This window comes from Rattus norvegicus, chromosome 7, assembly GCF_036323735.1.
Source record: "Rattus norvegicus strain BN/NHsdMcwi chromosome 7, GRCr8, whole genome shotgun sequence".
Classification (NCBI taxonomy): domain Eukaryota; kingdom Metazoa; phylum Chordata; class Mammalia; order Rodentia; family Muridae; genus Rattus; species Rattus norvegicus.
This window is the reverse complement of record NC_086025.1, coordinates 52,954,904-52,967,041: the sequence shown is the minus strand read 5'-3', so window position 1 is coordinate 52,967,041 and position 12,138 is coordinate 52,954,904. Positions and strand designations below refer to the sequence as shown.

General features: G+C 43.5%; 1 protein-coding gene across 1 annotated transcript; it reads right to left on the bottom strand.

The window, feature by feature from the left end:
• Nucleotides 1-1,344: 1,344 nt before the first annotated feature.
• LOC120093850 (MICOS complex subunit Mic10-like) lies at nucleotides 1,345-10,433 on the bottom strand. The gene has a single exon (XM_039080583.2). It carries the CDS (start codon nucleotides 2,042-2,044, stop codon nucleotides 1,751-1,753), a length of 294 nt encoding a protein of 97 aa, XP_038936511.1. The 5' UTR covers nucleotides 2,045-10,433; the 3' UTR covers nucleotides 1,345-1,750.
• Nucleotides 10,434-12,138: the final 1,705 nt, after the last annotated feature.

Sequence of the window (12,138 nt, the reverse complement as noted above, 5' to 3'; positions counted from 1 at the left end):
TGCGTTTAATTTGGAGTAGCCACAGAAGTCCGGGAAGCAGTGAGGGTCCATGGGAGGAGGTGCAGTTCCAAAGAGGAGAACACATGTGGTATAAAGGGAGAAAGAGCATTTGCTTCTCCTACATAGGATCAACGTTTGATACCCAGCACCTGGCATCAAGTGGCTCACAACTGCCTGTAACTGCAACTCCAGGGGATCTGATGCTGTCTTCCAGCCTCCATGAGCACCAGATAAGCATGCAGACACAAACACATGCCTGGGCAGACACACACATACATGCCTAGGCAGACACATACATGATTAGGCAGACACATACATGCCTAGGCAGACACGTACATGCCTAGGCAGACACATACATGCCTAGGCAGACACATGCATGCCTAGGCAGACACACATAGGCAGACCCATACACATAAAAATAAAATAAATATTCTTAAACTAGCTTTTTGCATTCAGATACTGTGTGGGAACAGAGTGCAGCGTTCTCCTAGGAATAAGAGAACAAGCCCTATAACCTGTGTTCCAGCAGGGTAGAAATGATAGACTGTCAACAGACATCTGTTAGGAACATGAAGGAATTTAAGATACTCAGAACAGCAGTGGGTGACAGGCATCCTACTTCAGACACGGGGCTCCAGAAAGGTCTCTCTGGAAAGACAGATCATCTTGTTTTTAAAGCAGACCCGACTTTGCTTTTGCATTCAACCAGTTGCATCAAGAAAGCTCATCACCCTTTAAAAAAAAAAAAGTTTTTTTTTTTGTTTTTTTTTTTGTTTTTTTTTACTGAGGAAATGGCTCAGCAGTTAGGAGCATTACCTGCTCTTCCAGAGGTCCTGAGTTCAATTCCCAGGAACCACATGGTGGCTCACAACCATCTGTAGTGAGATCTGATGCCCTCTTCTGACACACAGGCGTGCATAGAGTTCTCAAATACATAAAATAAATTTTTAAAACTTTGTTTTCAATTTAGGATTGAAAAGAGCTAACATTTGGGAAAGTGAGTGTCCTGCTTCAGAGGCTGGAGAGATGGCTCAGCGGTTAAGAGCGCTGGCTTTTCTTTCAGAAAACCCATGTTCAATTTCTAGCATTTATAAAGCACTTCACAACCACTTGTAACTAGAGTTCCAGGGAATCTGAAACGCCCTCTTCTGGCTTCTCCAGGTACTGCATACACATGGTGTACACACATACAGACAACGACAAAAAAATCAAAAACAACCATACAGGTAAAAAGGAAAAAAAGAAAAAGAGGGAGAAAGGAAGGGAGGAAGGGAGGGAGGAGGGAGGGAAGGAGGGCGAGAGGGAAAAAGGAAAGAAGGCAGGGGGGAGGGAGTGATGGGTGGAGGGAGGGAAGGAGGGAGGGAGGGAAGGAGGGAGGGAGAAAGGGAGGGAGGGAGGCAGGCAGGAAGCTCTTGCCTCCTTTGTTAACTGCTCCAGAAACTATTAGCTATCATGAGAGCAAGTCCTGTATGAAAAGACTGGCTCCCTGTGCCCATAGCTCTTTCATTGGAAATGTTATATTTATATATCCCAGCAAGTCTGGTTCCTGATGCCTAAGGGAGATGATGATCACATTTTAGTTCCCCTGAATGCTGCAGTGGGTTTTTTTTTTTCCTGTTTTTCATTTATTTAAGACCTCCTTATAATTTCCAAAGAGATGATACAAAAGCAACAGACTCGGTTTCAAACACATAAACAGTGGCTGGAGTTGATGGCACTGTCACAGGATGTCAGCGCACTCCAGGACACTTCAGTATTCCTGAGAAATAAACACAGTTTCTCTTTCCTCCCGCTGGGATGTTCTCAGCATAAGACACTGTTCTCTGACATATTTTCCGTGTAGAAAAAAATATGGAGCCTGAAAATCACGCTGACAGTTGGAGTAGGTCATCCCCAATCCCACGCCAGAACCAAAGGCTAATGGCCACGTTCTTCTCTTAAAGAAGGTGAGGGAGAAAATTCCTAATCCAAAACCAGTACCTAACTTCAGTACCGCATCCGCCATGCACCCGTCCCACTTTCTGCCCAGCTCGGACTCCAACATGTTCCCCACCCGCAGCTCCAGTGCTCCTCACGGCCGGCCCCCAGGCTCCGACTACTAAATGAAACTTTTAACTGATATAAGATTATATAACAACAGTAAACCCAGTCTGCATCGATGGGGTGTGGCTCAGTGGGAGAGCGCTTGTCTTGCATACGGACAGCCCTGGGTTCAACAGACTACCACGTGGAATTGGGGTACATTTATTCATCATCTAGTGCTTAAATCAAAACCAGTGCGGACATCAAAACCTTCAAACACTTGTCATTTTTCTGTGGCGAAAACATTCAAAACCTTTTTTGTTCGTTCATTTGTGTGTGTGTGTGTTTGTTTAGATACACACTGCTCCCCTCGACACCCTCCTGGGAAATACCACGCACAACTTCTTGCTCTTCAGGCTATACCTGAGTAGTACCCATCCCTCTGCCCCTTACCTCTCCCTAGCCTCCAGTAACCGTGAACAAAGCCTTGCAGTGGGTTTTAAAATAAACAAAAACCAAGAAAGTACCGTGAGCATAGTCAGTCCTGATGGCTAGATACATCCGGGACTCAAAAGCTGGTTCAAACATTCTGTATAGGACTCTGGTACTGTTTACCTCTCGGGAGTTTCCTAATGAAGAAAACGTCAGGGGGGCGCGGCCGCCTGCAATCCCAGCAGCTGGAGTGTCACCTCTATTGCTGCTGTTCCTGACTTTAAGCTATGACCCCCAATACTTGCCTAAGATCTGCCCTTCTCACCCCTGGAGCAGGCTCACGAATTGTAGGTCTGTCTGTAGTACATGGCGAGATCGAGACACGCCTGACTATCCAGCCAAACTAAGGAGGAGGAGAGAAGGTGTGGTTGAGACGAATAGAAACCTGGTTTTCCAAGGTCAAAGATGAAGAGCGAGGAGTAAAGCAGAGAGGATTATCTGTGTGGAGAACAAGGAGCCACGGGTGGATACCTCACAAAACCCAAAATAAGATCACCCCACGGGTACAGTTCTCAGTCACAAGCAGTGGGAAGTCAGTCTACCCAGGGTGGTGAAAGAGAGATGTAGACCTGGTGTTCCCAGTCTTTGACTAAATATGATCCTTTCCCTCAAACTCCTGATGAAAAAAAAATAACTCTCTTACTGCAGGAAACTGCAGGGTTAAATACCATTCTTTTTGTTGCTCTCTCCCGTGGGGAGAAAGACAGATAAAAGGCAAGTAACCAGAGTCATACCTCAAAAATCATAGAAACAGCCGCATTAAAGGTGACATAGCAAAGCCAAGAGGCTACAAAATCTCCCCCGTGCGGCTGCTTAACAATCTGTCTCTCACCTTTCCGCCCCTTATTCTAATTTTTAAGTGTGTGTGTGTGTGTGTGTGTGTGTGTGTGTGTGTGTGTGTGTGTGTGTGTGTACACGGCATCGTGTCCATATAAGGTCTAAACCCATCGTTCTCCCCTGCCACTTTGTTGAGGCAAGCGGTCTCTGAGCTGCACTGTGCACTCACGGCTTTTCCTGAGAGCCTCCGAGCTTTTCTCCATCTTGCCTTTGGAATGCTGAGATTACACATGTGCACCCTACATTCGGTCCTTTCTGTGGGTTCCCGGAAGCACACAGATTGTCAGGCTTGTGTGGTAGTCACTTTTACCTACAGAACGATCTGACTGGTCCCCTTTTCCTTCTCTCTCTCATCTCTTACGGGATGTGTGTGTGCTGTCCACTTTTCTTAAAATCTACTTTACTCATTTATGTATTGCCACATGAAGGTGAGAGGACAGTTATGAAGGTGTCTTAAGACACCTGTCTTGTCACCGTGAGGGGATGGAACTCATGCATCGGGCTTGGGTGCACAAATGCCTTTACTGGCCCAGCCAACTCTAGGGACTTTTTTCTCTCACTAGTCTTGAACTTGTCATGCAGATGTGGTAACTCTGCTACAGTTATGGATGTCAATGTTTTTGGGTGGACTTAGGTGACCCCTGTGAAAGAGTCATCTGACCATTCCATGGGTCTTGACCCAGAGGTAAAGAACCACTGCTCTGATACAATTTTTTTCTCCTCACTGAGGAAGACAGGTTGGAAACACTGTCTGGCTCGAGTCCCCATAGTTGGCAAACACTTTCTAATCACAGGCCATGGTGAGTCCCCTGTGCACTTGACTTAAATCAGTCAAATTAAATCAAATTAAAGACCTTCACTCCCAGGAGAGTGGACTTGACACCCTCAACAGTATTGTGATGGGAAGACATTGGATGCAGGAGAGGTCAAATTGAACGGTGACCGTCACTGACAGTACAGGAAGCAAAATTGCATCTGTTCAAGTTTTGGGGAGGAGACTAACGTTCCTCCATGCTGTCACCTCGCTGAGAAAAACGAAGACGTAACATGGCAAAATAAATAAACACATGAAAGCAGAAAGTAACATAGTTGTTCGCATTGCAAGCTCAGCACTGAGGCAGGAGGATTGCTTTGAGTTAGAGGGTAGCTTGATCTTCTCAGTGAGAACCTATTGCACATAAATGAAATCAAATAGAAAACGTAGTCAGCTCTTCTTTGCCTGCCTGCCTTGTGGGACTGAGTCACTCCTAGATTCTTGGACTCCCAGTCACAGATGCTGCTGACCATTCATTGTTGGGGAGTTGGACTACAGACTAACTGCAGGGATGGAAATGGAGAAGAACCTGAGGAAAAGAAGGTCCAGTGACAGGCCCAAAGTGGGATCCAGCTCAAGGGGGGCCTATTACTGAGGCTACAGAGTGCTCACAAAAAAAGAGACCTATCATGATTGCCCTCTGAAAGACCCAACAAGCAGCTGAAAGAGTCAGATGCAGATATTTGTACCCAATCAATGAACAGAAGCTGCCAACCCCTGTGGTTGACTTATGGAAAAACTGGAGGAAGCTGAGGAGGAGGGCAACCCTGTAGGAGGACCAGCAGTCTCAATTAACCTGGACCCCCAGATCTCTCACTGGATCACCAACCAGGCAGCGTACACCAGCTGATATGAGGCCTCCAACACATGTACAGCAGAGGACACCCGGCTCTGGGTTCAGTCAGAGAAGATGCACCTCACCCTCAAGAGATTGGCAGCCCCAGGGAGTTTAGAGGTTTGGTGGGATGGGTGGGGTGGAGACATCCTCATGGAGACAGAGGTGCAGAGAGGAGATATGTGGACCAGGAGAGTAATAAAATCCAGAGTGTAAAAAAAAAAGAATAAGAGACTAAAAAAAAGAATGAATGAAAGAAAGGAAGGAAGAACGAACGAAAGAAAGGAAACGTAACAGAGGCCAAAAAGCTTTACAACAATAGAGTTTCTAAACATCCCATTCCCTGGATAGGTTGGTTATTCTGTTTGTACTATCTGATGTATGGAAATTGTATTTCTGAACATGATACATAATTGTCCAGGCTCCACACAAACACACATAAACACACACACACACACACACACACACACACACACAAATACACACACATAAACATAAAGAATATGTTTAAATGTTCAAGGGAGGAAGTGTCTTAACCTATGTAGGCCAAAGGTCCATCCCAGTATCCAACCAGATCATCCTGGAGAAGCCTGGATCATGACACAAATGCAGGTCCATCTAATGAGAGAGAAGAATAGCTTTCTATCCTGAGTAGCTGTTTAATTAAATATACCTCAGGCATGTTTGTCTAGGATAGGCAGCTCATCATAATAGTTATGTGAGCATGATCTCGGGTGTTAGCTTCTTTATGAATGATACATCATTTAATTAGGATGCATCCTGTAAGATAGATCTCATTATCATGTTTGTTTTGGAGGCAAGGAAGAGAGAGGAGTAAACCTTGCCAAAGATCACTTATCTGGGAAAGAGTGGTGGCGAGCCAGACGTGTTTCTGTAAACACCTACTCCAGCACTTATCGAAGAGCAGTCCCTGAGCATTGACTGCCAGCTCACTCTAGTCTTAAGAATCTGAAACTGAAGAGGGAGCATTTAGCGATCTGAGTTTTACTGAGCTGGGTAGGTGACTCTGATCCAGGCTCACATTTGAGAGAGCCATTGGCAGTCTGAAGTGTACAAGACCTAGGGTCTGAAGAGAAACAGGGCTACCATCCTTAGGATAACAGAGAATAGGCAAAGAAAGGTGGGCACCTTGAGTAAAGAAAAAATTAGCAAAAAAGCAGAAAGGGGCAGGAGGAGAAATTTACTTTACACCAAAGAAAACTGGTAGGGATTGGTGGTCACTGCGTTGACTACAGGGCTCCTAGGCATAAAAATCAACTACAAAGTATTTAGAGGAAGGAGGTTATTGGTGACCATTCACAGAGTGGTTACATTGAAGGGCAACTTAAGGGAGTGACTGTGAGTCCAGGGTTAGAATCTCAATTCCCATCTTCAGTGGCTGGGCATTTTATTCATCTTTCTTCAGGGTGTAAAATAGACCAGAAGATCTACAACATGGTACCGAGAGACCACCCACATTACACTACACAAGCCAATGAAATCCCTTGTCCAGCTGTTATGTCCTATTGGCTTGTGCTTCTCCAAAAACCATATGCTTCCAAGGCACTAGTTTTAGGCATTGGTGGTTCTATAGAGCTCTGCCCTCGTGACTGGGATTAGTGTTCTTATGAAAGAACTTGTTCTTTACTAAGAGGAGGGCACATCTAGAAGGAGCTGTTCCTAGGATGGGTTCCCAGAAGATACCAAATCCCCCACTTTCTGAAGTGTAGGCTTCCAGGACTATAAGAAATACTGTCTATGAGCCACCCGGCTTGTTTGATTCAGTAGCCCCAAAGGGATTAACTATGAAAACAAACAAAAAAATCTAAAAAGAACTAAAATATATAATTATATAAATAAAATATATAAGAACTTTTGCTTGGGGAGGGTGTTACTGTTTCCATCTGATTTTTATGCAATGAACACAAATTATCTCAAAACTTGTTCATCAGTGAGAGGTTTAATTGAAGCAACAATAGGAAATGAGCTGTGAAAAGAAGAAAAAATAAATAACATGTGTACTTTCTACTCAAGGGTTTTGTATTAACAAGGGTAAAATTGGCCCTCTGGGACACAGAGAGGCACTTTGATTTAAACCAGAACAATTGTCACTGTCACTTAGTACAAAATTTTAATTCTCAAAGGAAAAAATAAGAATTCTTAATATGTTGTTTGTTATAATCATTAGGAAAATGTTGTGTAGCTGATTTTTGCCCATGTAAAATCTCTGGAATAGCCAGTTTCCCTTGAATGCCTTGGTAGTATGAAAACTTTTTTTTTTAGGTTTTCTTCACATGTAGCTAGAAGTGTCTATCCATGCCAAAGTCTAATGGAGATGACCAACTCCACATGACTTATTGTCATAAAAAGGCTGTGATGTGAAATGCATGGTTGCTGTTATGCTTTGCTTAGTGTGGCAGACGCCACAGGGTAAAGATAATCCCAAGATGATTAAGAAGCAGGTGATATCAAAGGCAAAAAGAGGCAACCTCATTTAAAAGAGAAATGGTACCAACAAACGGACACTTACTTCACTCTTTGCAGACCTCGGATCAGTAGTCACAAAAGATTTCCCAGTATTTGGCTAAACTCACCGTCATTTATTAGTTCTTTGGTTCTAAAGTTATTTTTTTAAGCCAACTTTGACATAAGGAGATCAGAATGCCCAGCAGACATGGCTTGTTTGGAGGAATGTAAACCTTTCCCATTTTTTGATACTGTCGTGAATTATGGGAAAGCTGGGACATTTCTGCATAGTTCTCTTTCAGAATGCAAAGGCAGCCTGGAGCAAATAAGTGTTTCCAACCAAGCTCTACCGTCCACACCCAACTGAGATGAAAACCCACTCCTGCTTCAGTCAACAGCCCTGCTGGCAATTTGAAGAGGGATACTGTAACCTGCTCATCTATTTCTGTTCCCTCTTATCCACACAGGCGAGAGGCTCTTCCTTCTTCCTCTACGTTGCAGCCATGTCCCAAGATGTGCTCTCTTATCTCTGCTTGCTGGTTTGCTCACATTTGTGTGATCTCCTTTCATACTGGATGAGATCCCCATGGCCAGTAATGGATTGCATGTGTGATGCTATGTCATTCCCTGGGCTAGGTGGCAGGGCATTCTCCACTTGTTTTAAAATATGACGCTTCTGTGCTAAGCCTTCAGTCCACTCCCTCTGGGGGATCATCTACCTTGTCATCAAGCCATTTAGCCCACAGAAAGAGAAACTGGAGCCTGAAGACATTTACATAAGCAAGTTGGGAAGGAAATCGAGCTTTGAAGAATAGACTACAAACCCAGGCCAACATGAGAATCTCAACCTTACCACCCAGATAAGACACTCCAGGATTCCCGACCCACTGTGTATGTGATGTTTGTTGCTCTAAACCTCTAATTTAGGGAGTAATTGGCAACACTGCAATGAGTAACTGAACTTTCCTAAAAACGAATACATAATTTCAAGATCATTGTTTAAAACTTGGGAAGTCACAGTTTTAGACTGTTCCTGACTAAAAGCATAGGTGATGTAAATATTAGGAGTTTGTGTTCCTGAAAACTGGCACAGACAATCCTTATGTAACTGTTCCTCAGTATTCGTAGGGTATTAGTTGTTTCTATATTATGGGAATTATGACAATAAGGTCTGTTCTTTGCATTTTTGTTTTTGGCTATTTCAAGAAGGGGAATTTACTACATAGCCCAGGATAGTCTAAGTTACAGCATTCTTCCTGCGTCTGCCTCTTGAGTGATGGGACTACAGTATGTAGTACTGTGCCCAGCTTGATGCATTTTCTAAAATTACTCTTCAGTCACTTGAATCCATAGAGGGGAGTGGACTGCAGTGGCTAATGGGAGAGTTGGCCTAAAAGACTGAGTACCATAGTTCAGGTATCATTTTTATTTACTTGTAGTGCAGCCATGAGAATGCCATGAGAACAACTTTCAAGGTTCAGTTCTTTCCTTCCACCACGTGGGTCCCAAGGATTTTATTTAGGTATCCAGGCTTGATGACAAGAGTCTTTTACCTACTGAATCATCCGCAAGCGTTATATTTCTATCATTTGGATGTTGTCGGTATAAACCACACTGATATTCTAATACTAGTCACATTCTAATCTTGTTAACACATCCCATTCAGAAAACACAAAGGTCCTGTTTTCATCTCCTCATTGGGTTACCTCATTCACCACCACTATTTTGTCTTCAATCCTTTATTAGAAATGTCCTCTTGACAAATTAAAAAAATAATAATTATTTATCTGAGATAGGTTCTCACTATGTAGCTGGCCTGGAACTCTCTGTCCATGTAGACCAACTGGCGGCAAATTCAAGAGATCTGCCTGCCTCTGTGCTGGGATTAAAACTGTGCACACCATGACCAGCCCAGCAAACTAAATCTTAATTCACTGTCTACTTGGTCTTTAAGTCTTCCTTTCTCCATAGAAGTTTTAGGCAACTAGACCCCACTTCTCTTAAGGTCACAGTGAGGCTTGGCATTCAAGGACAGCTAAAGAGAAGTTGAGCAATATGAAGAGAGCTTTGTGCCTTTCCAGCCCTGGTCTCTCACATATCTAATATGTACCACTGTTTCCCACCCTTACGTAATTCCCAAGTTCAATGTAGTTTTTACTTCAAACACTTTGTGTAGTTGTGGGAACAGATTTCATTTTCTGTCCTCGGGTCTGTCTGTTACTTTCTTCAGGCTGACCCATTGTGTTTTCAGAGGACAAGAAGACATACTGAATCTCAGAAATTCAGCTAGTATGAGATGCAGTGACAAGAACAAAGAAAATAAAAACTAGGGGTGAGTTTCAGGTTGAGAATTCAAGTGTCGCCATGAATTGTGTGACCTCTCAATTCTGCTTCTCCCTGAAGGCTCTAATGGTGTTGTATTGAGGCAACTACCAGAGTTCTAGACTGTCCACTAGCTTGCTACAAAGAACATTCTTCTCAATTTCTTCAAGGGTCTCAGGACTACTTCTCAGTGGACCAAGTTCACAGGAGAGATTGTATGCAAAGGAGTGCATTCAAAAGTCATTTTCTTAGGTTCCTCATTTGCTAACTTGGTTTGGATTATTTCTTGTTACTCAATTTGCAGCTGTGAAACAGGGATTACAGTATTTATATGGGTTGTGGGAATTTAAATGTTAGCACATGTAACAGGGTAAACCCACAAGTGTTCTTTTCACCTTTCCTGTTTTGAGTTAGAGAATTGTAAACAGAAGGGTTCTAAGGTGATTCCTTGTTGTTAGAGCTAGCACCACTGACTTCACACTACAGCATGTTTACTTGATGGTGATATGGTAATAGTGGTATGTTAGACATAGGTACTCCTACTTTTATTTCTGTGGTCTTCATTGCACCTGAAAAAAGAAAGTGCAGTCCCCACAGAAGTGGTCAAGTGGAAGTAGTGTCGAACTTCTGGGAAGCATTCTTCAAACAGGGTTTGTTGTACTCCCCCCCCCCCAGCCTCCCAACCCCCCCCCCCCCAGGATTTCTGACCTAAGCCAAACATGAAGAGGATGGCTGGGGGAAGCAGTTTGGAATCATCAGGACCAAAATTTCCCATCAAGGTGCAGTTTAGCAGACCCACCTTTTCTCTGGAACTGGAAGGTAGGTCCCAGCTTGGTTGAGACTAGTAGTTGACTGAACTAGTAGTGCCCCATGGTGCTTGAATGGATTACAAGGTTTCATTGCATTGCCCATTTCAGCCGTTGGCTGTGCACCCATGGGTAAGACCATACCGGCCATATCTGGTAACTCTTAGGGAACAGAGTTCACACAGGATAGAATGGGAAGAGCAGACTTATCTAGCTCACTATCATTATGAAGCCTTTTTACCACTGACCCATATGCAAGGCAGTACCAACCACATTTAATAGTTCATTGGGAACAGAGTTCTGACCTGGTTTGGCACAGCCGAAGTCATAATTTGTAGGGAGGGGTATGTTTTTCCTAAGTGTGCCTTCAATACAAACTATATATAAGCTTCTTGCCCGATGAGGTCATTTTATGATTTCTGCTTGTAAGTTTAAATTGGTCAATTCTGCCAAGCCTTTCATAGGCAAAGCCAATAAAAAGTATAAAATGGTTTGATTGGCTACTCTTAATTCACTATTGAATTAAGAGTTCTTAATCCTTTATTATACCACAAAAACCAGTCTAGCCATCACACTGGTAATTTAGATGAAACTACAGGTCAACAGCTTTAGAGACAGTGCCTGCTCCTGTTGGAAAAAGCATATGAGGGGCTGATGGCTGGAGGCTAGGGGCTGGGAGCTAGGCTGGGGAAGTAACTATGTGAGGAACTGAGAAGGGAGGCAGAGATTGGGATGTAAAGTGAATGAATGAATGAATGAATGAAATTTCAAGTAAAAAAATTACTAATAGATGTTTGCATGTTAGAAACCATGGAACATGGACAGGTTCCTAGTTGCTGTTTTACAATGCTGGAGATAAAACCCAGGGCTTCAAGTAAGCTGGGCAAGTGCTCTATACTGAGCTGTATACCACACCCCAAGGCCTCTGATGTATTTCTCAGAGCAACACAATCACACCCAAGCACAAGTAGGATGTTTGTCATTGAGTGAGAGCAATGACACTACACCATAGGAAACAGTTACTTTATAGTGTCCCTGCTCTCATTCAAAATACTCTTTGTGGTTTAGGATTTAAGATGATTTCTATTATATGGCTGTTTAACACCCCTAATGCAAGTACATACTTTTCCACACTTTATAGATATGGCTGTGAAAAAGAAACAAGCAGCAATGCGGTGGGCTGTCATTGCAGCACTGGCCGGCGATGACAGTCCTAACACCTAGGTTCCCCTGGACAGAAGCACCTCCATCTCATTGCTTCCACTCCTTCACATCCCTGAAGCTTTCTCTGGATCTCCATCTAAGCCAGCACGCAATGCCAACTCTCTCCCCAGGCAGTGTCTTAAATGTGGCTGTATGATTTGCCAAATTAAGTGTTTGGCATTAGCAGCAGATGCCCCGATTATCTCCACCAACGTAAACAGACTGACAGTAGTCTATCACTCACCAACCTCAAGCTGTGGTCTTCAACTTCACTGGCTTCACTAGGGAAGACTTACATGACCCAGCTTGTTTAACTGACCAAGCAGTGGAAAGCCACCTTT